General features: G+C 43.6%; 2 protein-coding genes and 2 long non-coding RNA genes across 15 annotated transcripts; 2 read left to right on the top strand and 2 right to left on the bottom strand.

Annotated features, from left to right (window-relative positions):
- Positions 1 to 3,132: 3,132 nt before the first annotated feature.
- On the bottom strand, positions 3,133 to 7,229 carry LOC109736694 (uncharacterized). Of its 2 annotated transcripts, XM_020295910.4 has the most exons (3): positions 6,606 to 7,229; positions 3,519 to 3,597; positions 3,133 to 3,399 (listed from the first exon to the last, which is right to left on the bottom strand). In XM_020295910.4, exons 1-2 carry the CDS (start codon positions 6,990 to 6,992, stop codon positions 3,562 to 3,564), a joined length of 423 nt encoding a protein of 140 aa, XP_020151499.1. In that variant the 5' UTR covers positions 6,993 to 7,229; the 3' UTR covers positions 3,133 to 3,399; positions 3,519 to 3,561. The 2 variants fall into 2 exon arrangements, with proteins under 2 accessions (XP_020151499.1, XP_020151491.1); XM_020295902.4 differs by lacking the exon at positions 3,519 to 3,597 and having other exon boundaries at positions 6,606 to 7,223.
- A 5,290-nt stretch (positions 7,230 to 12,519) lies between these two features.
- Positions 12,520 to 18,724, top strand: LOC109736658 (uncharacterized). Of its 11 annotated transcripts, none has more exons than XR_005762015.3 (11): positions 12,520 to 12,920; positions 13,093 to 13,200; positions 13,625 to 13,750; positions 14,020 to 14,530; positions 15,700 to 15,769; positions 15,866 to 15,908; positions 16,006 to 16,078; positions 16,146 to 16,487; positions 16,794 to 16,870; positions 16,968 to 17,082; positions 18,283 to 18,724. It is a non-coding gene; the product is annotated as an uncharacterized lncRNA (long non-coding RNA). The 11 variants fall into 11 exon arrangements; XR_005762018.3 differs by having other exon boundaries at positions 15,860 to 15,908; XR_002226454.4 differs by lacking the exon at positions 14,020 to 14,530.
- Positions 18,725 to 18,856: 132 nt separating this feature from the next.
- On the bottom strand, positions 18,857 to 20,647 carry LOC109736771 (cinnamoyl-CoA reductase 1-like). The gene is made up of 6 exons (XM_020295980.4): positions 20,329 to 20,647; positions 20,077 to 20,246; positions 19,787 to 19,972; positions 19,544 to 19,706; positions 19,268 to 19,460; positions 18,857 to 19,178 (listed from the first exon to the last, which is right to left on the bottom strand). The coding sequence occupies exons 1-6, from the start codon at positions 20,471 to 20,473 to the stop codon at positions 19,043 to 19,045; spliced, it is 993 nt and encodes a 330-aa protein (XP_020151569.1). The 5' UTR covers positions 20,474 to 20,647; the 3' UTR covers positions 18,857 to 19,042.
- Positions 20,648 to 22,540: 1,893 nt separating this feature from the next.
- On the top strand, positions 22,541 to 24,836 carry LOC109736650 (uncharacterized). The gene is made up of 3 exons (XR_002226441.4): positions 22,541 to 23,329; positions 23,437 to 24,068; positions 24,549 to 24,836. It is a non-coding gene; the product is annotated as an uncharacterized lncRNA (long non-coding RNA).
- The last annotated feature ends 731 nt before the right edge of the window (positions 24,837 to 25,567 follow it).

The raw sequence follows: 25,567 nt of genomic DNA, 5'->3' as shown, positions 1-25,567 counted from the left end.
AAATATGCCCTAGAGGCAATAATAACGTTATTATTTATTTCCTCATATCATGATAAATGTTTATTATTCATGCTAGAATTGTATTAACCGGAAACATAATACATGTGTGAATACATAGGCAAACATAGTGTCACTAGTATGCCTCTACTTGACTAGCTCGTTAATCGAAGATGGTTGAGTTTCCTAGCCATGGACATGAGTTGTCATTTGATTAACGGGATAACATCATTAGGAGAATGATGTGATTGACTTGACCCATTCCGTTAGCTTAGCACTTGATCGTTTAGTATGTTGCTATTGCTTTCTTCATGACTTATACATGTTCCTATGACTATGAGATTATGCAACTCCCGTTTACCGGAGGAACACTTTGTGTGCTACCAAACGTCACAACATAAATGGGTGATTATAAAGGTGCTCTACAGGTGTCTCCGAAGGTACTTGTTGAGTTGGCGTATATCAAGATTAGGATTTGTCACTCCAATTGTCGGAGAGGTACCTCTGGGCCCACTCGGTAATACACATCACTATAAGCCTTGCAAGCATTGTAACTAATGAGTTAGTTGCGGGATGATGTATTACGGAACGAGTAAAGAGACTTGTCGGTAACGAGATTGAACTAGGTATTGACATACCGACGATCGAATCTCGGGCAAGTAACATACCGATGACAAAGGGAACAACGTATGTTGTTATGCGGTTTGACCGATAAAGATCTTCATAGAATATGTGGGAGCCAATATGAGCATCCAGGTTCCGCTATTGGTTATTGACCGGAGACGTGTCTCGGTCATGTCTACATAGTTCTCGAACCCGTAGGGTCTGCACGCTTAAAGTTCGGTGACGATCGGTATTATGAGTTTTTGTGTTTTGATGTACCGAAGGTAGTTCGGAGTCCCGGATATGATCATGGACATAACGAGGAGTCTCGAAATGGTTGAGACGTAAAGATCGATATATTGGATGACTATGTTTGGACACCGGAAGTGTTTCGGGAGGTTTCAGACATTTACCGGAGTACCGGGTGGTTACCGGAACCCCCCGGGGAGTATATTGGGCCTAATGGGCCTTAGTGGGAGAAGAGGAGGGGCGGCCAGGGCAGCCGCGCGCCCCCTCCCCCTCTAGTCCGAATTGGACAAGGAGGGGGGCGGCGCCCCCCTTTTTCCTTCTCCTCCTCTCTCCCTTCCTTCCCTTCTCCTACTCCAACATGGAAAGGAGGAGTCCTACTCCCGGTGGGAGTAGGACTCCCCCCTTGGCGCGCCCCCCTTGGCCGGCCGCCTCTCCCCCCTTGCTCCTTTATATACGGGGCAGGGGGCACCTCTAGACACACAAGTTGATCTGTTGATCTCTCCCAGCCGTGTGCGGTGCCCCCCTCCACCATATTCCACCTCGGTCATTATCATAGCGGTGCTTAGGCAAAGCCCTGCGTCGGTAGCAACATCATCACCGTCATCACGCCGTCGTGCTGACGGAACTCTCCCGTGAAGCTATGCTGGATCGGAGTTCGCGGGACGTCATCGAGCTGAACGTGTGCTGAACTCGGAGGAGCCGTACGTTCGGTACTTGATCGGTCGGATCGTGAAGACGTACGACTACATCAACCGCGTTGTGCTAACGCTTCCGCTTTCGGTCTACAAGGGTACGTGGACAACACTCTTCCCTCTCGTTGCTATGCATCACCATGATGCGTAGGAAAAATTTAAAATTACTACATTCCCCAACAGTACAAGCACGGTGGTGTCCTCGCAATACTAGCTCGCAGTGGCGCAGCCGTCCCGTCGCAACACTTCTCGTAGCAACTCCGATGACCTCGCAACAACAACTGATGCTGCATTGTAACATTCACTCGGATTGCCTCGCAACACCGCAACTGGAGCAACATCATTGGCCGCCGCCACAACGTCGCTAGCTAGCAGCCACCAACCTTTGGAGAAGCGGGCACCAGACAACCTTTCTTGATGCAGAAAACAAAGGCAAGGGTCGGCGATAAAAACATGTGAAAATGGAGTTTTCAAATGAAGATAAAATTAAGATGGAAGAGCGGTCGGCGGGCCCCATATGAAACATAATCATTTGGCCGCTAAATATCAGTTCCTATTTGGCTGCTAAATACTGTCCATTGGTGCGAGCCTAAATCGGCCTATCGATCTAAATATTTTTAAATTAAAAATAGACACGATTTGACCACTAGATACCTGTTCTTATTTATGCCTTAATTTGTAGAGTTAAGGGAGTAACGACGGTACTCCAATTTTGTCGTAATATCAGCGAGTAGCTATCAGCATGCAATTACAGTAGTTTACAGTGTCATGGGTGCGCTGAAAAGTCAAATCAAGGTTCGCAGCGTGCTCACAAGGAATCGCAATCAAGCATTCATCGGACGGCGTGCCCAGGCCATCTCCCTTGAGCGCATCGTCCGCTGTCCAGCGCCAGCATCTCGCAGGCCGCTGCGCCATGCTCGGCGGCACCATGGCTCCGCCGTTGCGCTGGCCGAGCAGCTCCGCCGCCGCCGCTTCCCATAGCACGGCACGGCCACCCAATTTACCTCCCTCAATTCTAGTCGTGAGGGCCTCCTTCTCCAAATCCGGGGAAGGTAACAGCCGTGAACTCTGCATCAATGTCGTCGTCGTTCAATGACTCGGACAACGTGAAGCTGGAGGACAGAAGGAGTGGAGGCGTCCTCCTACTCGGACAGCGCGGGGGAGAGGGAACATGTGGCGGCGCCGGTCTTCGCCGGTAGCCGGCGGTGGAGCTAATCGGGACGGGGTACCAGGGGACGGCAGCGGGGATGCGTGTTGAGATGGGGTCGGGTGGGGAGGAACTGTACAGAGAGAAAGAGATGGGATTGGTTTAGTGCCCATGCTGACATGGCAGCTGACTAGGCGCTGACTAGCCAGTCAACCATTGAAAACCAGTCAAAAAATGGTTTGAGGTGAAGAGGGTTGGTTTTTGCCCGGCTTTGGAAGTTCGGGGTTGCAAAACAGACGGTTTTGAAGTTTAAGGTTGTACATTAGACTTCGGTGGTAGTCCAGGGTTGTAATATGGACTTCTCTCTGTTGAAACTAATGCTACGAACATGATTACAGCACTTCATCTCAGACTTCAGAGAAATGCGCAGTGAATACCGCTACAAGAGCACAGAGCAAACTTATTCTGAATAAATTGGTTCACAGTTGATCGTTCTAGAACAGGGTTGTAAAATCAACACCAAATGGGCTACTCAGCATAGCATGTTCCGAGAAAAGAGAAACGAACAAGGGACATGCCCTGAACCTGAACTAGTCAATGAAGACAAGCTCCCAAATGCGAGAGAACAGATGTACTGCTAGTTAACCACACCAGACTGAAAGAGCTCTGCCTTGATCACGAAGCCTGGGGCTTCTCCTCGGCTTTCTTTGGCTGGAAAGTAAAAACATACATCAGGATTTCCATTTAGAATTCACGAGGGGGAAAACAAACTCATACCCCCTCCAATACAAATTAATTAACACTCAATTAATTTGGATCGGAGGGAGTACCAAGTACTGAACAATAGCAGGTCTGGTACATCGGATGGAAAATTCAAGCATGCATCCAAATCGCCCGCATCACGAGAGCCTGGTCAATTTAATTGAAAATTCGAGCATAAACCAAATTACTCACATCACATATATTTCAGTCCCATAAAGGAACCCCCTGGTGGGGTGCCCAGTCCACCTTGTGATCCTACCAACTTCCGGTACTACTAACAAGTGACTAAGATGGGATTGCTCACAAGCAACCTAAACATGTGTACAAAAAACATCCCGACCTACCATGAATGACGCAGATATGCCGAGGAGCACCTCAATTCAATAAAGCAGTCAATCTTGTAAATATGTACTTCCTCCATTCGAAAATAGTTGACGTGGTTTTAGTTCAAGTCAACTATTTTCGAACAGAGGGAGTAGTATGTTTTTCCTTAATCCCTAGGAACACAAGGGTTTAATACAATGATGGGGAACATCTGTATAAGAAGAAAATAAATCTACCATGCATGTCCATGGTATCATCGAGACTATAAAAAAAACTAGAAATAGCACCCGCACTTTGAAACCGATAATCTCTAGGAGCAACGTGACTGCATATGACTTAGATATCTTGAGAATATTGCATCTAAACATCACCAAAATGAAAAGTGCATAACTCCTAAATTTTACATGTAAATGACTCTCCAGCACATCAATGGCATATACCATGGCCCAATAGGAACAAATATGCTTCTTCAAACATGAAAGTGGGCATGGCAGGCTGGCAGAGACTAGAGGTAAGTATGTGTAGTGAATTTCATGCAATTATAGGAAAAAAGGAAATAAAATGGTGGAAACAAGAATATCATTCTTTTTAAGGAAAATAACATTTGGTGTGTGAAACACATCTGGCAACAGCATCAAATCAAATTCTGTGCTACTGTGAAGAATAAAGGGTCCGCAAGCAGAAAGAAATGCACTATCATACACAACATACAGAAGTATGTATGTACTGTATACACAGCTAGGTAACAGTATGGGCAATTAGAAAGTACGTATAGGATACCCAGGAACTATTGGAGCTTGCAATGTGCATTTCATTACCTATGTACTTACAAAACTTGTGCCCAAGACAAATGTCTGGTTAAAATAGTTATATGTCAGGTAACAATACAAGCGGGTAATTAGAAATAAGTGTTATCCAGAGTCCAGGAACTAGTGTGCAATGCGCAGATGGTTGTCTGAGTATTTCAATGGAAATCTTGTGCCCAAGAGAACCATATGGAAGTTCAATCCAATTATTAGCAAACTCTTCCTCGAAAGATATGCATAGCCATGCAAGTACATGTTACATATCATACTGTCTTCTTCTACTAATGGCAGTTTCTAAACTAGTTTTAAAACAACTTCGATAAAAATGTTACTGAGTTATGACAAATGAAACCATGCTTGATTATAGTAAATCTAAAATCAAACTATGTTCAGGTTCTACTTATGCAGATTGGAAATTCTTTAGAAACTAAAATTTATCTGCATTTAGGAACACAAAGCACTCTTTATTATCTAGATTAAATAAAGGTGTTCCTAAAAAGGTAAGAATACTATGTAAAAGGTTGACTGAGGAGGCATGTAAAATGGCCACTCAATATGCTCGTGCAATTTATTTTTTCCGACAAAACAGGCAGGATGACTAACTACTGCGTTAATGAAAAAGAACATGTTTATGTCTTATTACAAAGGTAATGAGCCAAAGCAGTATTCTCTCAATAAAAATGTAAAGGGCTAGGGATAGTATGTAAGCATTTCTTTCCTAGAAGGACCTAGGCACACGTTTCTGTAGGAGTGGAACATCAAAATGTCTAGACAAATCATGGAACGCTTACCTACAGAGTAGAAATTAAACCCTGAAAGAGCTTATATAAACAATATATAAAACCAACTAACAAGTAGGTGAACAAAACAAGAAAAAAAAGTCAAAATGGTGTATAGGTGTTTTTGCTTGACTGCCCTATGGACACCCAAGAATAAAGGTACTGCTAAGATTAGTAGACATCTTTTAAAAATAAGAACAAAATAAATAACTGATACCACAGACAGTTAAAAAAAAGGATGATGCCCTAAAATGCATGCAGCCAAATCATATGAATGATGGTTAAAGAGATCTAATATGCAATCAAAGTTACATCTTATTGACTTTTAAAATCAAAACCCAGTATTTTACTTCCAATGTTATGAATGACTACAAAAGAGTATGTTCATGAGCCAGGGCTAAATGCATAGTACCAGCTTATGGGCTTGCAGTCATAGTTCCCCTTATCAAACTGGATTATAAATGCTAAAACCAGTGGTGATCCTAATTCCTTTTATAGAACTGGATAATGCCAAACGATATTTATCATGTTGCACATAAATAGTACACTTTGACATTTTCTTATAAAAAAAAAAGGCACAGTACACCTTGACAAACAGTTTACAAGAAAGGATCATGCATTTTAATGTCATTTCCAATGATTTTCCCAGTACACATGCACACAATCAATCGGTGAAGTGATTCAATGCCAGAAAAATTTAAGTATGCATACATGTTAGTTGGTACTCAATGAAATGAGCAATAATTGCAGACCAGCTATATAATCACCCACCATACAAAATGTTGAAGAGAACAAATTACACAATGTTAGCAATGTTTGATGAACAGAAGGAAGGTAAAAGAGGCTAGATAAAACCCAACAGTAGCAATACAACCGAAATGAGCATCCAGCATACATAGACAAATATGACGCAGGTGATATATGTGAAACATGATATAAGTCTACAGTCAAAACACAACACAGGTAACGCTACATCTGTATTAATTAACCAAAACATAAATTCAAAATTTGTAATAATCCTACTTATCCATTCTACACGTGAATAACAGCATAACACTCTGACGCACATAAGAATGTTATGCATTGTAAAAAAGGTTCCATGACCACATATACAGGTTGAAAGAGCGACGACGTAAGCAACTGTCCGTATTCCAATGTTTGGACGAGGGATTTCGGTACACAACGCGCACGCGTGCAAGGTGTTCGACAGAAAGTGAAGTTAACGAAACAGGAGTAGAAGAGGCACCTTGATACCGGGGAATGACATGCCGAGCTCCTCCTCGGGGATGACGACGGGCCACTTCTCCCCGGCCTCGCGGAAGAGCTGCTCGGTCTCGAGGAGGCGGCCGCGGGCGAGGATCTGGTCGCGCATGCCCTGCGCGGTGGCGCCGTCGGCGGCGACGAAGGCCTCCTCAGCGCCGTTGAGGTAGGTGACGAGGACGCGCGGGGGCGGCTGGGCCTCGGGGTCCTCGGCCGCGGCCGGGGAGGGCAGGCGCCGCAGCTCGACGGAGCAGGTGGGGTTGGAGTCCTTGGCCTTGCGGCCGTTGCACTGCGCGAGGAGCTCCACGGCCGCCGCCTTGCGCGGGTCGAGCGGGTTGTACTCCACCACCACCCTGGACAGGAACTTGAGCATCTCCTCTGGCCGCCGCTTTCCCCGCCCGCTCGCCGCCTCCGATCCGCTTCCAGAAGACGGCCCGCGGCGCCCGCGAAGGAATCCTGGAGACGGTTATGAGCAGGGGTAGCAGGGCCGGCAACGTATGGTGAAGGCGGATAGGAGAGCAGCGGTGGCGCGCGACGGCAAGGAAACCGGTGCGGTGGCGCTCGACGGGACGACGCGTTGGGGAGGAGGCGGCGCCGGGCGTTGCTATAGTGCGGGGAGCGAGCGTCGTGGGCTTAACGGCCCGAGAGGTCAGCGTGGCCCATTCACATAGGTATGAGGTTTTCCGGAATTTTGATAAACAAACGATATAAATCACGCTATATATGTTCGTGAATTATGAAACATATTTACACAAAAGTAATATGTACTCCCTCCATTCCTAAATATAAGAACTTTAAGAGATTTCAAATAATTTTAAAAACTATTCATGTTTTTTATAAAAATAATCATGATTTTTTAAAAAGTGTTCACACATTTTAAAAAATAAAAATATTAATATCTCGCATAAAGAGAAACATAAAAAGGTGAAAACATATAAACAAAAATGAAAAACAAATTAACTATAAAGTAAAAACAAATTGCTTGCTCTCAATGTGCTCTCCTGTCGCTAAACCATTTCCCCACGTTCAGGTATAAAAGTTGCATCGCCTGAATGTCACTCCTTGTTCTAGGTATGACACATATCTACCATAGTAAAAAAATTGGATTCAAATTTAACGTACATTGTTAGAAACAAAAAAGACAAAATCATGCTGTGAATAGTACCTAATGCAACCTGGGCCTTGAATTCAGCCCATTTTCTATATCATCGGTGAATTTGTCTTTTTTGTGTCTAATGCTGTGTTTTCAATTTGGATCTCAAATTTTATAGTACTACAGATTCTTGTTGCTAGTACAACATTCCTTTTGTTCAGATCTTTTTGACATTCATAAATTGGACTTTATTAACTTGGTGCACAGGTAGCACAAGATGACTGGGTGCACTAGATATTTCCCCGTCCATGCACTTGCACTTTTCATCAAGGTGTGTGCATGCGTGCGTGCGTGTGATTTCATCGATTTTGACTGTGAGCGCCGCGATACTAATTGCAAGCGCATCATTGAAGTCGCACAGTAAAAGATTGGGCAAGTACACTATGGTGTCTACTTTGTTCATTCTCTAGCTACGCCGTATAAATTTCTCTTGATTATGCATGTTGTCCGAATCTAAAAGGACATCACTAGTATCCTCACATGTGCTTGCAGTTTTTCCTCAAGATGAATTTTGTGTCACGACATCGCTATGTCCATAATTTTCTTCTTTCTTTGAACAATCCACGAATCCCATGATTTGTTTTCATGCTCATTGAAACATTGGAAATGTTGAAGCCTTAAGTATAAGATGGATAGTTATGATTGTGGTAGAATGATTTGAAATAACCAGACCACAGAAATACATAAAAGAACATAGAAAGAGAAGATACCTTGAGGAAAGATTAGACAAGTAATCAACTAAGACGCGAAATGCAAATGATCATAGGGGACCCTTGTTGAAGGCATTGTCTGAAGTTTGCTCTAACTTCCTCTTAGGGTTGAAAAATCAAGATCTAGCCTTCGTGGTCGGATCTGGCAACGGCAACGCTCATGTGTCATCCCATTTTGGAGGCATCGATGTTGAAATACCTTTTCCACGGTCTGAGTGATGACATAATTAGTGGATGATGTTGATGCCTGCTGCCGCATGCTAGTTTGTTCTTTTTGACGTCCTTTTTTTATTCCTTGCGTGTGCGTTGGTGTTGTCATTCTTTCACAAATACAATTCTCTTAATCATTTCTTCACATGTACCTGTAGTGGCATTCAAGTGATCCTTGTATTCTTTTAATGCGAGTCAAACATCATTTATAAAAAAGATACAAATGGTCATGAAACTTTGTATCTTGCGTTGCGTATCATATCTGCAATGTGAACAACTTACGAAACATGGGTATTTTTCGGACCGCCTATACCCAAGTTGTCTAAAAGTTATTTTGGATAAGTCATTTTTTGTGCCATTAGATTAAGATTCAACGACCATTTTTTTTCTTCCTCCTTCAACCGCTCCTTCTCCCAGAAAACTGACTTATCCAAGTTACAAATTCAGTCAACTTACATATAGCTATTGTGGCACTATTTGTCACACTAGTTTGATAAATACAATTTCACACTACCGTTTGATCATCGCATTAGCTCCCGTGATATCCTTGAGCTGAAACTAGCGCCACATCTGCAGCGCTCTTTAGGATACAAAATGCCCACCTGGTTACACTCCGCGCGCAACCTTGGGCACACCAGTGACACCATCGCAAAGTCTCTTTTACCGGTGCTGGGAGCCACCAGCTAACCATCCACCGTTCACATGCTTTGCGATGTGTGTTTAAATGGTACCCACTCATATGTATAACCATGTATTGTGGCAGTAATTTTTTTTGTATATAGTCAAATCAATGTTAGATTAATAGGGCCCATGTCAGGAGTGGCAGTACTTTTTGCAGTGGGTTGTACGCATGCATACAACATCTCTCCTCTCTCTCAAACAAGTCCATGCATTTTATTTTTGTTTACATTTTTAGATGGCCAATATTTTTTACAGCATTGTTCTATTATTTAAAATTTTCATATATTCAAATTATTGAACATAAGATGTTTAGAATGAGACCAATCTTGAATATATTTAAACTAGTTTAATTTTTCTATTTCAGTCATATCAAAAATTAATTTCACCCATTTCAAATTATAATTTTCGAAATGATTGAAATCCGTTATCGAAATGAGTGAAATCAGTTTTCCAAATCAGTTAAATGCGTTGCTTCAAATTTGTGAAATACTTATTTTGGAAACTAGTGAAATGAGTGTAATACGTTTTCTGCAAATGACTGTAATGTGTTTTCTGAAACTAGTGAAATGGGTGAAATCTATATTTCGTAAATGAGTGCAGTGTGTTTTCTGAAATGAGTGAAATAAGTTATTTGAATAAAAGTGAAATAAAACTATTTTTTGCTGTGAAACAAATTTTTCAGTGTTTGAAACTGATAGTTTTAATGAGCGGAATACATTTCAATATATTTCGTAAATTTGCAGTGAAATTGGTATTTGCAAATGAGAGTAATGTGTTTTATGAATGAGTGAAATAGTTTTTTAAGTGATATTAGCGAAACAGTCAAAAACACTTTTATGAAATAGCGGGTCAATCCTATGTTTTATAAAAGCGATTTAAAAGATAATTGAAATATAAAAATAAAAAAGTAGTGAAATACGTGAAATAGGTTACTTAAAATATGTGAAATTGACTATTTCAAACACGTCTAAGTTGTTGTCCACATATTTCACTCAATTTTTTTAGTGTGTTTGTCAAGGTGCTTATTTCCCCGCGCCAAAATATGTGAAATTAGTTATTTGAAATATGAGAACTTGGCTGTTTCATTGTGTTGAATTTACTACTATATCAAATATATTTGTGTCTTTGTGAGTTCAATATTCTAGTTTGTGAAAATGTGCAAAATATTAGAAAAAACTTTTATGAAATAGTGAAACAATTTAGTGTTTTATGAAAGTTATTTTAGAGATAATTGAAACATATAAAATAAAATATATTTAAAACATATCCGAAACTGATCTTGTTCTGAAGGTCATGTCACCACAAATTCAAATATACAAGTTTGAATAATGGACATTTGGTTCAAAAGATATTAGTCATTAAAAATATGAGGATAAAAATAAAATGCATGTCATATGTATGGCATGAGTGAATGCATGCATGCATGTTGTCTTCACTCTAACTCTCTCTCTCTTCAAATTAAACATATAAACCCTCCTAGACTCGTAGTCACAACCGTTGCCTCCATGTCGCCTTTAAATCGCTATGCCACCGCCTGTTAATTCGGTGCCCCACTGGACATTTTAGTAAGGGCACTATTAGGCGCCGGCGCACCGGCCCAACTTTGGGCCGGTCGTACCAGCAGCGTTCGATCGAACAACGCGTAGCCGCACGATTCTCTCCTCATCTTCCATCAGACGTCTTTTCTTTTACAAAAAACTTTCATCCCGCGGCCATGGATGAGCGATGCGCCCGGCCTCGAAGCACCGCCCGCGCGCTCGCCTGTCGCTGCCCTCCCCACCGGTCGCTGTCGTCGCTGCCGGCCGCCGGTCGCCGTCGTCGCTGCCGGTGGTCGCCATCATGGTGGAAGCAAAAAAAAGAGACTGGATCCAGCAAAAAACAGAACATGGTGGAAGCAAAAAATTTGGAGCTGTTTCCAGTAAAAAAGAGTTAGTGGTAGCAAAACAATTTGTTTGATCTAGCTTCCGGTGATGCCCATGGTAGCACTTAGGTGGCTGGTTGCAGCATCTCTGCGTCTCCGGCTCGCTGCGGGTCAGTGTCAGGCAACAAAAATCTGGAAGCAACAAATTTCTTCGAGCAAAAAAACTTCACAGCGGGTCAAAGTCCGGTGGTCTGTTGAAGCAAAATCAAAAAACGGTTCCAGCAAAAACAAACTTAGGTTCCATAAAAAAAAGATGAGAATTTGAGAGCTCTACACCGATGAAGCAAAAAATCATTTCGGTTCCAGCAAAAAAATACATGGGTTCCAGCAAAAACGAAAAATTGGTTCGGCAAAAAAAAAGCATGGACAAAAAGCGGCCACCCCTCTTGCAGCTCCCCCAGTAGTCGGTTGCAGCTCCGGCGTGCACGGTTGCAGCTCCCCGACATCAAACGGCGTTGGATGCAACACTCCTCGCCGCTGGATGTAGCTTCCTCTGGTGAGGCACTAACCTTGTAGCACATACACCAGTTGGTTGCAGCACAGCGGGGCACCAGTTCCAGCAAAAAACGAAAAACGAAGATGTTCATCAAAAATCGAATGGGGATGGTAGCAAAAAATAAAAGGGTTTGTAGCAAAACAAAAGGTGGATCCAGCAAAAAAATGCCTGGTTCCAGCAAACCCCCTCGGTTCCAGCACAAACTCGCCGTCGCCGTGGTCGGTTGTAGCTTGGCCATGGCGACCGGCACACCCTGGCTGTGGCGGCCATGGAGATGGCGCACATCCAGTTGCTGCCGGAGGCGGACAAGGCGACGCGACGAGCGCGCCCCTGGCTGCGGACGGCCATGGAGAGGGATGCATCCGGCGCCGGCGATCCACACACGATTCGAACAAGGCGCGTCGAGCTGCCGGCGGCCATGGCCACGAACGCGCTTCGTGGCTGCGGAGGAAGACGCGTCCGCTGGATAGGAATGGGGATGAGCATCGAATGGATAAGGAAAAGAAGACGCGACTCACCGGCGGTGCCTGGGCCCCCAACAGCCACGCGTTTAGTAATTAGTACCTGTGTGTGATGATGCGGCTAAACCAGGAGCTTCCATCGCCAAAGAGATCGAACGATGCACGCTCGACCGGCCGAAACTTCGGCCGGTCTGCCGGTGGCAAGCGTTTACCTTTTAGTAATTTCACGTCTAGATGTATAAAACTCAGTCGCTCAGTTGACAAACCCTAGCCGTCGCCCGCTCCCGCACTCTCCTCCCCCTCCTGCCTCTTCTCTTCCCCGCCTACTACTCCTGTCGCCGCCGCTGCCGCCGCCTCCGCTCCTGCTGTCGCCGCATCGCCGCCCCAAACCCCTGCCGCATCGGAGAGAAATCCATGGCGGTGGACAAGCCCGGCGGCGGCGGGGCCTCCTCCTCCTCGCACGCGTCCACCACAGACCGACCGCGTCAGCAAGAGGAGAGGAGCACCCGCCGCAGCGCGTCCTCAGTCCGGCCTCGACAAGAGAAGGGGAGCAGCAGCCGCGCTAGCTGGCGCGCACCTCGTCGCCACCTCTCCTCACCTTCTCCCAGGTTCCTGATCTGGAGTGGGAGGGACGCACGCCGGCGAGGCCAGGCTACCCTTGACACGCATGTACTCCCCCTCTCCCCTTTGTGCCCTCTCTCTCTTCCCCGACCTCTCTTTCTTAACTTCTCCTATTTGCTATTGTTGTGTCTGAACTGATGGATATCATGGATTGCTGCCTTCAAGTTATGTTTCTCCGTTATAAGGACTCCATTCAATTGATTATTTTTTATGGCTGCAGATGTAGAATGTTCTCACTATCAACTCTGGAATAACTAGCAAGTAGTGGTGTCAATGGCATCCGTGGGAGCCATTTTGGTGGCACATGGACATCACGTTCTGGAATAAAGTAAGTCTCACAATCAACTTGGGAAGATGAGGTAGGCTGCCTTCAATTTTCTATCTGGGTAGCAGCAACAAATTCATGAATCTACCGCTTGTTGCCTTTGTTATTGTGATCTATACAAAAAGTAAATTTTGCTTGAAGATTGCAGCACACACAGATTGCTTGGCAGACTAAAATAAGTAGGAGCTTCTGATTGGACCCTTCAAGCAATAGTGTTGTTAATATATTAGTTATTATATTATGTTACTAGAGTATTAGAATAACTTCCTGATATATGTGTTTATATGATTTCTGACATTTACTGCAATAATATTGATGGCCAGGCACTATACTGTGCATAAACAAAAAAAATCAGTTTTTCTTTTCGTAGTTGCAGCAATTTTTCTGTACCAATAGTGTGACACTACACTACTCTTCATTTTTACAGGCCATGGAACAATAAATAACTTGGCAACGGATACCCTGTGGTCTACAATTATACTGTAATTATGTGTGCACTTTGGATCTATTGGATGTCTGAATGTATTGTTAATCGACAACTACTGATGCAAAGGTATGTTCTATTTGTAATATGAAATGATTCTTATTTGTACCTCCAGCAGTCCTTCTCACATTTTCTATTTGTAATATGAAATGATTCTTATTTGTACCTCCAGCACTCTTCTATCGCTCCTTTTAGAACTAATGACATAAAAAATGTGGTCTGGAGTCTGGTCGTGTTTGAACAAAGTTGGTCAGAATGATATAGTTGTTTTCTTCAAGTTCATTATATTATTTTTTCCAGTATATAGATTATTTATTTGTTCACACAATACATGGCAGGAGATATGTGTTGAGAGGCACATGAATACGCACGTGGGCTGTTTTTCAGCATGGTAGTCTAAAAAACTGTGGTATTCTCAGAAAATGCTTTGCTATCAAACAGGGCAAGTGCAGATTTCCTTGAATATAGTTTATTTTACAATTGTGTTGCCAACGCGCTTCCTGTTTTATCACCATAAAATAGTTCTAGGTGCTCATATAAAATTTAGTGGCGTGTATGGGTGATTGTAGTGCAGTTTTGTTGATCTGCTTGCATTTTCAGCATTATAGTGTTGATATACTATCTCAATAAAACAGTGAATACGTATAATATGTACAAGCTACATTCAAGTTATGGCAGTGTGCCTGGGTAAGACAAACTGGTAATCTTCTGCTAGCTGAAAAAAACTTGTTTCATCTTTACATGTGTTTCTTGTTGAAACTCTTTTTCGTCTTTGCATGTGTTTCTTGCTGAAGCTCGTGATTTTCAAGTTATGGCAGCACATATGTCTACCCACTTGCATGACTTCCGGTATTGTCCTTATTTTGCTCCTCCTTAGCCTTGTTCTGTTAGTGCAGTTCTTTTAAATAGCAGGGACAGAGTCCCAGAAAACATGCCTGATTGCTTTTCTTAGTGGTGCACTTGCAAGTATATGTGGTCATTTCTGTTAGTTTCTCATGCTTTTCTACAAAGTGATAGGTTAATAATGTCATCAACAATTTTTTTCCTTAACTGATCAATATCTTAGAAGTTGTCACTCATTAGTTTTCTTTTCCTTATCTGATCTCTAGCGAGTAGAGTGATTTATTTTCGCAATACCTAATTCTGATCATAGGTAATGAAAGATTTGTTTTCATTAAATGAGATTCTTGTTTTGTGTTGATTTTGCAAAATTTCTGTAACTACATATTTGCTCAATCCAATAGACACATTTTAATCAACCTTTAGTATAATGTATTTCCAATTGTTCATAACTACATAAATTTCTGTTGTGATTTTGCAAGATTTCGAAATTATTGTGTTTCAAAATTGTTATACTGATTCCTCAATGCTCTGTTCATGGCTTTGTTCTTATTTTATCCAAAAGACAGATTTTACTCAACCTTCAGTATAATATTTGCTTTGTTCTTATACTGATTCCTCGATGCTGTGTTCATGGCTTTGTTCTTATTTCTGAAGCTATATATTTGCTCTATCCAAAAGACAGATTTTACTCAATCTTTTGCCTTTTAGAAAAAGGGAGATGCCATTTAGACCTTACTCTGTCCAACTTGATCTTCAACTTGCCGCTACTGTTTCTAAGCATTTTCCCGAAAACTGTTGTATTTGCTTTAGAGAATGAGCTCACCTTACTCAGAAGATATGCCAAGTAAAAAATTAGAAATTGAACAATTAGTTCCGCTCTTAAATTTTGCACAACAGTCCAAATTATCCAATAAATCATGTGTTAGCAGGGTCAGATTATAGAAGTTGAATCACTTGTTCTAGATTACCCAATCCAAATTATGGATGTTAATAATATGCTTTCTGTTAGACTATTAGTCAAATTATCGAAAGCCGGAGCTGGGTCGAGGAGCCGGCCTCCGCCTTTGGCCATTACGTGAGAAGCAACACCGGTGTTGGCCGTTACCGTGTGCAGAGTGCGTGAGTTAGTGATTTAATTCCATCCTTTCCATCTCATGATGTGATTTTTCCTTTAGGATGAATTAGTAACTTTGTGTGGAGGTGGCACCACTACCTGCTGGTTGGTGTAATGCCGTGCTTGACAGGGTGATCTGCAATTTCGAGTTTGTTTAATGGCTTAATGTCTAAGCACTCATCCCCTTATTCTGTTGTGTTGCTACCAACTTGGTTTGCAAGGAACAGAGCTTCATCTGTGTACATCAAGATTGCTAATTGCCATCTGAAGGTTGGTTTTGTTATCTAAGTCATCAGTTTTCTCATCTTGATCAACGATGCAATTTCAGTGAGGATATGTTTACGTTGCTTATTATTGTGCTTGACAGGGTGATAGTAAGCATGAAGATGCCTAAGCTTATGAGGAAGCTGCAAACTGCGACCAAAAATTCTCACTTCAGGGTATTTCTTTTTACAATTTACTGCGCATGATACATATCCTTCGCCATTAACATTCTTTTCCTCTCAGGTACTCTCTTTCGATCTCGATCTCAGAGAGGAAACGAGGCAGCCACGGCCTCCTGCCCCCCCTCTCTCCCTCTCTCCCGTGCCTCCGTGCTGCCGCAGTACTCCCGCGCTGCACACCGCTGCTGCTCCCCAACGACGGCGCTCTGATGGTGCTTGCTCGCCTGGTCGCCGCCTCGTCTCGCCCGATCTTGATATCGTCTGGGGTGGCGCCGGCACCGCTCGACCGCGTCGTTGCCTCCTCTGCGTCATGAGAAGTGCCACCATTGCCTCCACCCCCACTGGGCAAGGAGGTCGAGGTGTTTGGGGGTTCGTGTTTCCTACACAGGCCAAAACACTATTGGAGGTGTGTGTGCAGCTCTAATTTGCTAACATCCTTTTTTCTTTTACCGCTGACTGCATCTATCAAATGAACTGTGTGGGTGCTTTCAGATAAGGATACTGGTTTTGTAGATTTAGTATGATTCTAGACATACTCTGAAACTAAAATGTACTAGATCTGTACCCCTGTACCTCTGGACATACTTTGGAACTAAATTATACCATTATGCAAGGTTGTTTCTAATGACAGTAAACTGCATAATGATGTTTCAAATTATTTTGCGCAAGGTTGTTTCTGACGACTTGTCCATTTGCTTATTTCCTTGTTCAGTTTGAAACCAGTCGTTTGGAGCAGATCAGCTCAAAAGAGATCCTTTGTACCATTTGCAGACTACCCACCTTCCTCTGGTAATTCGTTTCTGCTACGTGAATCTTGATGTACAATTCCCATTTCACTTACTGGCAACAACCATTCAACTTAGCTGATAATGAAGGAGATTGACAGGCCTGGAGTCTCGCTCGCCTCTGTTTTCCCCCTATGGACACACATGAGACTCAGATCTTGGCTTGTCGTAGAGGAATCGATAGCAAGAATCAACCAGAGAAAGGATGTACACAAGGTACTCGATGGTTTTCCCCCAGCACTAGCTTTGTGTTGAGTTTGTTTTTGTATTTTTCTGTTTATGGCTTAAGCGAGGAGAAGCTACACATTGTTGTTCTCCTTTACAGCCTCACGCATACACACAGTGCACATCCAGGCCGTGCAGTACACCATGACCCTCTCACCTTTGCCCATGCCTGTTATACGTGTGCAAAGCATGCCAATAGTGCCCAGCACCGATGCTACATGCCCTGCTTTATTTGTTACAGTTCTACACAAGTGGAAACCCCAAGCTAAATTATAGAGAACAAGAATAACTCACAGTCAGAGATCAGATTGAATGAGAACTGGTGCTATAATTGATTCTTTTGCAAGGAGGGGTTTCAGTGTTCAAACATAATGCATTTCCATTTTCAGTTTGACCAAACTTGTATGCGGAGTAAAAGGAAAAGGTGGGGGTATAACGACATATCTGTGATTACATGGTCAAAATACAGGCCTAGGATATTTGAATGTTTACATATAAATGTAATCCTCTACCTGCAAAATAATAATATAAATATTTCGTAGCTTCCTGTTACCAGGATTGATAGCTATCGTATTTCATTCCGTTGTTTAGTAATGAATTGTTGTGATGCATTTTTTTTTCTTTAATCCTTACTACTTTTAAAGCAGCCTTCTTGCGCAGATCATTTTGTATAGATGTATAACGGCATGCCCGTGATTGCTCTGTAAAAACCCGGCCTAGGATATATGAATACTTCCATATAAACATATGCCTCTTCTATTTTGTAGCTTCTCATTCTAAGGAACGATATATATCATATTTCATTATGTTGTTTCGGTAAATAAATTTGTAGCTCAGGTCAATTAGGAGATGATGTAAACCAAGTCGCTCACCGGTTTAAGATTGTATGTTCTGAACTTTCGTTGCTTTATGAAAGGACAAAAGATGTTAGATATGCATGCTACTACAGTTGAGCCATTTTTCAGTTTTCTACATGAGCCACAGTGCCGAAGCCTTTCGACAGGCACTTTGTGGTAGAATGTGTCAAACATAGGTCTGTTTGCTAGAATATGTGTTGTGCCGATGCTGCAACTAGCATGCACAAAATCACTTTGCTATATATTTTTCATAATGCTACATTCCATCGATTAAATGACTTCTTATTGTTTTGAATCTACTTACATAGGTGTTTAAAGATTTACTTTGTTCCAGCGCCTACTTTGGATCATAGGAAACTAAAAAAAAGAGGGCGCCGCCACCACCGTCATCAGGCTGGCCCACATCCACGCGCTGCTCGGCGTCACCAGGTCACCGGCACAACTCCTCACGCCCAGGTCGTTCAACATTTTCAGCCGCTTTTGGTACGCCACATTTAGAGTCTTTCTTTCCCATTTTACCGTGTTTGCATGGTAAGATGTTTGGTCGGATTTGAAGGTTCGTAGCCTTGACTCCAAAGCTTCAAACTCTTATAGAAATTAGAACTGAGGGCCTTTTAAAATGAGTCCTGCATAATAGTGTTGTTCAGTGGTATGCAGATTTTTTTTTGTCTGATCGGCTATCCTTGGTGCTGATTTAAGTACTGATTTCATCATCATATGACCACAATAAAGAAGTTGTGTGTATAAATATTACTAACTGTTTGCATCAGTGATTTCAATTCTGTTGGCCCTCCTTAAGATTGCTTGGGAATGTGAGGCTTAAAAGTTTCAACCCTGTGCAATGTGCTTCTCGGGTGTGGATATGTGTTTGACTAATTAACGGTTCTGTTACTTATAGCAAGTGGAAATTTTTCTCATATTAATATATGACCAAATAATATTAATGAACACTCTTTCAATACATGGCTTACTCTTGGCCTTTGCGCCAATGGCGCAACTGGTCATCTAGTAAAGTATAAAACCTAACGGTGGATTGCCCACGGGTACATCCCTGCATGGGTAAAATTATTTATTCGATGACACCATAGCCAAGCTCAGCTCAGTATGCCTGCAGACATGTAGGACTCGACGCTGTCCTTCATCGTCTCCTCCAACATCCTGAACTTCCACCCCAGCCTCTGCAGCTTCTCGGAGCTGAACACCTTCTCATCCCCCACCAGCTGAACGAACCTGCCAAACTCATTGTCCCCGTCATCAGAATCCCGAGAGTTCATACTCGGCTTGCAATTTGCACAGATCGATTAAGTGATGGCGCTTACTCGTTTGGGTAGTTCAGGTTGGGATGCAGGCTCCTGACGACGGAAACCATTTCGGACACCTTCCTGGCGTGCGCGCTGCAGATGTAGCGGCCGGCCGCCTCCGGGCTCTTGTACGCCAGCATAAGGGCGTCGGCGACGTCCCTGACATCCACCATGTTCCTCACCCCGTCGTCCATGGCGTCCACGCCGTCGCCTGCAGATACATCAAAATCAATTCAAACGCAGCTTATAATCGCAGTGCGTATTTATTTATCTGAATGTGAAAGGGTAGCATACATTTCAGGTATCTGATGAGGAACAAGCTGCTGGTGTTCACCGTGGGCTGCAGCAGAGGCCCGAACACCAGCGGCGGGCACACGGTCACCACGTCTAGCCCGGTCTTCTCTGCGTAAGCCCAGGCCTCGCGCTCGGCCAGCGTCTTGGAGAGGCAGTACCAGCTCTAAGAAACCACAGAGATCAACCAAGAATGTAAGATGATCTCGCGGGTCAAGATGTTCTCTAGAGACGATGGAAATTCACCTCGGTGGCTCTGCAGTACTCCTCGTCCGACCAGCAGTGTTCGTCCATGGTGGGGCCCTCGGGAGGGTTGGGGTTGATGAAGATCGCGCGGACCGACGACACCACCACGACGCGGCGGACGCCGGCCTCGCGGCAGGCCCGGAGCACGTTCAGCGTGCCGGCCACCGCCGGGGCAAGCAGCTCCACCTGCGCCGCGCAACCAATTATATATACTACCGTAAAATTTTCCAAAAAGTACAGGCACAACAGCGAGCCCTTGGGTGTTACAGATTTGACAGTCGGGGTGTTACCTCGGGGTTCGTGGATTTGGCGGCGGGGCAGGGGCTGGCGACGTGGAAGACGCCGGCACAGCCGGCCACGGCGGACGCCACGCTCGCGTAGTCCAGCACGTCGGCCTTGAACAGCCGCAGCCGCTCGCCGGCGCCGTCCAGCGTCCTCAGGTGGTCATTCTTGGGGTCGCCTGCACGTACGGATAGATCCGCATCTTACTAACATGGTCGCAGAAACTTACAAGGGATCATCTCAAGAAAAGAAAATCTTACTGGGGTCACGAACGGTGCCATGCACCGCGTAGTCTCCTCTGGCGAGGAGGCGCTCCACGAGCCACGAGGCGATGAAGCCTCCCGCGCCCGTCACGCACACAGCCGCCGCCACCGCCGTGGCCTCCCCCGCGCCGGCCTGGTCCATATAGCTCCCCTGTCTGTACTTGGACACGAAACTGAGAGACTGCTGGATGTCTGGATTGACGTACTATAAGTTGGCTTCGATGCTCAGCACATATCACTCGGCCGTCCCAGAAAGTGTAAACTAGTCGTACAATTTTGATCTTAAGAAAGTATGGAATATGGAGTTAATGATGAAAGCGGTCATAGAACATTTCTACTTCTAATGGAGCAATTGGTAGGCTGGTATTTATGTTTTTTTTTTGTCCCTCTTTTTGTCTAGTTTTTTCGTCCCCACCCACCAACCCACTGCTTTATTTTCGCGTCATCCTCTAACACAACGGAAAAAATCTGAACGGATCAGAACTTTCCATGCTGACGTAGATTATTTAGTAATGTCTTTATATGAAAGAATCAATCAAAATCAATCTTTAAAGATCAAATCTAAATTAATTAATATTACTTTAAATCGCTCAATCACATTAATTAGGAAACAAACAATTGATTTAAAAAAATCCTCAATCTTTACCTAATATTAAAGGGAGGATCGTTTCTTCACTTTTTTTGGTTTATGATGGGACCCACATGTTTTTCGTACGTCAACGCACCCTTGCTCTCCGATTTGTTTCTGCCAAAACAATCTACGACAGAACCAGGATGGGCCGGCCCATCAGCGGATCCTGTACCAACAGTGAAAAATGTCCAAGAAAAAAATAGCTTTGCTAGGAATTGAACCCAAGTGCTCACGTTGGACACCTCAAAGTGCTAGCCACTCTACTAAATGTGACTTGCTGTTACTTGGTAGTGCGACTTCGCAAATTAAGCCACAGCCGCGTCATATACTGAGAGCAAAACTATTTTTTTTTCAAAAGGAATATATTTTCGAATGCAAATATTTTGCATAGTTGTGAACAATAAATTTAATCTTGAACATTTAAAAATAAAATATCTTTTTGTTTTTTAAAGCTGAATCTTTTTTAAGACACGAACAATTTTTAAAAACTAGGAGGTACTGTAATGAATGATTCTTCCGAATTCGCGAACATTTGTTAAAACACAAATATTTTTTGGACTTTGAATTTGAAAAGGCAAACATTTTTTCAAAACATGAATAATTTTGGAAAACTAGGAGGCACTGTAGCTAACTTTTTTTAATCTATACTACTAATAAAACTAGGTGAATTATTAAAATATGCCCCGGGATGCATTGTTGTAGTTCGGTTTATTAAACAAGGGATATGGAAGGAATATTTTTCTCCATCGCGTCTTAACGTACGACCAGCCTCGCTCGGCCAGTGACACCCGTCACAATGCATAAGGTGTCCATCTATACCTAAAAAAATAGGAGTCCAACTAAGATTTCATACCTCTCAAAAAGAAAAAACTAAGATTTCATGGCTTACCTGACACAAACTATTCAGTTTACATGATAACACGGACATATATTATGTGCAGTGCTTTTCCCTATTATATTAGCCGGAAGATTAAAAAAATATATTTGCTCAACGCTCTTGATCTCACCGGACACGAAGGAGGCTCAATGATCCAGTTATTGGACCTGACCAACCTTGGTTAGTGACAGCTCGTACTGCGTCCACCGGCGATGAGGACGCAAAGAGGACAAGCAGAAACATGGGTCTCATGTCATATTGAAATGAAAGATGTGGACCTGAGGATGAGGCATTCGTCATGTTTATTATGTTAGGGGCATGAGGGTGAGGTTTTTAGTCATGCTCAGTGGGTAAGGGCGTCTGGACTGTTTCCACCCGTTGCAACGCACGAGCATTTTTGCTAGTCACATCAATTAGGAAACAAATAAGCGATTTAAAAAAATTGAGTGTGTAAATCATAACAAAGAAATCTTATTATTAAAGCATTTTATGTACCTACTTAATTTTTTTTCTTTGCTCCTAATGTAGCACTTGTAGCCTGATATGGTTTATTTTTGTTCGGTTTTCCTTCGTTCCACCTCCCACCTTTGTCTTGTGTTTTTCATCCCTCCTCCCTCCTCCCTCCTCCCACCGTCCATTACTCCCTCGCTTTTACCTCTCACTTCACGAAAGAAAACCCCTCGCAGTTAAAAAAACGGACCAACGTGGCCCCTCGCACGTAATCCCGTCCCACGCAGCGAACAAATCGGGCGAACGAGGCTCCCTCGCACACAACGAAAAAAAATCGGACCCCCGACCTACCTCTCCCAACTCCCAAGCCCTCCCTTCCTGCGCCGCCGCCCCTACGGATAAGCCGGCCAACGCAGCCTCCCTCCCCAGCCAGCCGCCACGGCGCCACCACCTCCTCCCCCTGCAGCCATGTACATCGGGAGCCGACCACGCGCCTGGCCTAGGTGGGTCTCAGCCTCCCTCCCCCCTTCGTCCAAGGCCAGGAGCTCCCCTCCCCGACTGATCGGATGCATCAAGGCAGTGGCGAAGGTCGCACTGCTCCCCTATAGATCGAGCAAACCTACCCCCTCCCCTGCATCGGTAGCGCCTGCAGACCCACCCTCCGCTCACCCTCACACCGGGCTCTCCACGTGCCTGTTCTTCTCTGAGGGGACCCTCATCTCTCTCAGCCTCCGCGAGGAGAACCGCCCTGGCTTGCCCCTGGCCGTCGATGTCCAGATCAAGGTTTCCGTAGGAGGAACAAGGTTTGTTGTCGTCGGATCCATGAAGATTTGACGCCTTCCTCGCGATGGTGCTGGTTCATCGGCCAGATCCCATCGGAGAGTAGGAGGTTCATGGCGGAGGGCTGCACGGAGGAGAGGGACGATCTCGCAGGCACCGCGTCATGCGACTGGCCCTTGTTACGCCATGGCTAGCGACCCCGGCGACGCGTGCAAGGCCACCAGCGCGAAAAGCGGCGCCCAAGGACTGACACCTCGCCAGTGAGATCATCTTTAATCTCTTCTCTTGATTGTCTTCCATGCACTCGCCCATATGTTCTGATCAGTAACTTGCACCGCCGCCATTGATGTTGTCGTCTTCCTTGCAGCGATCGTCGGTGCCCAGTCGCACACCAAAGTCGGCAACTTTGACAATCCAGTCAATGCACTGATGGATGGATCGTGCAGGTTGCTCTGGAGGTTGGTCTGAAGACACTGGTAGAATTGCACATGCAAGCTCTGAACATTCATGTCATCTTTTCAGATCATCAGGTGATTAGCCTGCTGCTTAGATTAGGACACAACGGAAGCTTATCAGCATGTGTGCGACTGACAACCCATTGCAGCTGTGCTTGGTCCATGTGGACTATTCTTTCCTCAACACAAGAAACGTTCAATTATCTTCGTGGGAAATTAATTGCACAATTATTTCAAACAAGGTTCATAGTACAGTTACTCCTGCATCTGCCCAACTAGGTCCATTGTTGATATTGATATTCATAAATTAGCAACGACAACAAAAGTACCTTTAAGTGTTTGATCCCGACAGAGATCTCATTGATATTGCGGTCTTCAATGTTCAGTATGGGAGGAGTATTATATTGAACAGATGAGGTGGCAAAGGTACTCCCAACGAATCAGCAGAAGATTGCACTATGAGGATGCCGCATAATCAACTGCAAAATATGCATGCACACAGAATTCAGCAAGCCAACCTACAACGATTCTCCATGTTAAAAAGGTACTCCCAAGCTAACCTACAACAATTCTCCATGTTGTTTTGAATATGCATGCATATAGAATTAAGCAAGTTGACTCCAACTACCGATTTTCAGAATAATTATGAGGGCATCCTCTCATCTCCTTGCTGATCTTGTCTGAATAATTGTTGTACTTGTATAACTGCAACCTTGGTATGCAGAACTGAATACCAGATGAGACGTTTTGATTTTTTTTACTTCTACTTCATGTCATGCAAAAAAAATGTGCCTAATTTCTTCATATTTCCCAAAGTCTTTCATGTTACTCATGTCAATCCAGAGGCTTTGTGTCTTAAGTTAATGATAAAAATATTGGTAACTTTTTCATAGTAAGTAAGAGACTCGTTTCTTTTTCTAGCTTGAGATTGAGGATGTCGGATACATTTTTGTTATAGGATGCATTCTTGTCACAACAGCAGGATGCCGGAAATTTACACGGTACTCCTCCCGCTTGATCGCAGGAACAAGAATTTTGGTAACAATCATGTCAATGTGCTGATGGATAGACCGTGCAGGTCCCGTTGAAGCCTCGCGCCAAGCGGAATAGTGGGATGAGTGAAGGAAATATGCTCTAGAAGCAATAATAAAGTTGTTATTTATATTACCTTATATTATGATAAATGTTTATTATTCATGCTAGAATTGTATTAACCGGAAACTTAATACATGTGTGGATAATAAATGTTTATTATTCATGCTAGAATTGTATTAACTGGAAACTTGATACATGTATGGATACATAGACAAAACACAGTGTCCCTAGTAAGCCTCTACTAGACTAGCTCGTTAATCAAAGATGGTTAAGTTTCTAACCAAAGACATGTGTTGTAATTTGATGAACGGGAACAAGACCCATCCGTTAGCTTAGCATAATGATCGTTAAGTTTTATTGTCATTGCTTTCTTCATGATTTATACATATTCCTTTGAATATGAGATTATGTAACTCTCGAATACCGGAGGAACACCTTGTGTGCTATCAAACGTCACAACGTAACTGGGTGATTATAAAGATGCTCTACAGGTGTCTCCGAAGGTGTTTGTTGGGTTGACATAAATCGAGATAAGGATTTGTCACTCCGAGTATCAGAGAGGTATCTCTGGGCCCTCTCGGTAATGCACATCACGATGAGCTTTGCAAGCAATGTGACTAATCGGTTAGTTGCGGGATGATGCATTACGGAACGAGTAAAGGGACTTGCCGGTAACCAGATTGAACTAGGTATAAGGATACCAATGACCGAATCTCGGGCAAGTAACATACCGATGACAAAAGGAATAACGTATGTTGTCATTGCGGTTTGACCGATAAAGATCTTCATAGAATATGTACGAACCAATATGACCATTCAGGTTCCGCTATTGGTTATTGACTGGAGATGTGTCTCGGTCATGTCTACATAGTTCTCGAACCCGTAGGGTCCGCACGCTTAACGTTCGATGACGATTTGTATTGAGTTATGTGTTTTGGTGATCGAAGA

The sequence above is a fragment of the Aegilops tauschii genome, chromosome 7 (assembly GCF_002575655.3).
Source record: "Aegilops tauschii subsp. strangulata cultivar AL8/78 chromosome 7, Aet v6.0, whole genome shotgun sequence".
NCBI lineage: Eukaryota > Viridiplantae > Streptophyta > Magnoliopsida > Poales > Poaceae > Aegilops > Aegilops tauschii.
Note: the sequence above shows the minus strand (reverse complement) of the source record. Positions and strands in the feature narration are given on the sequence as shown.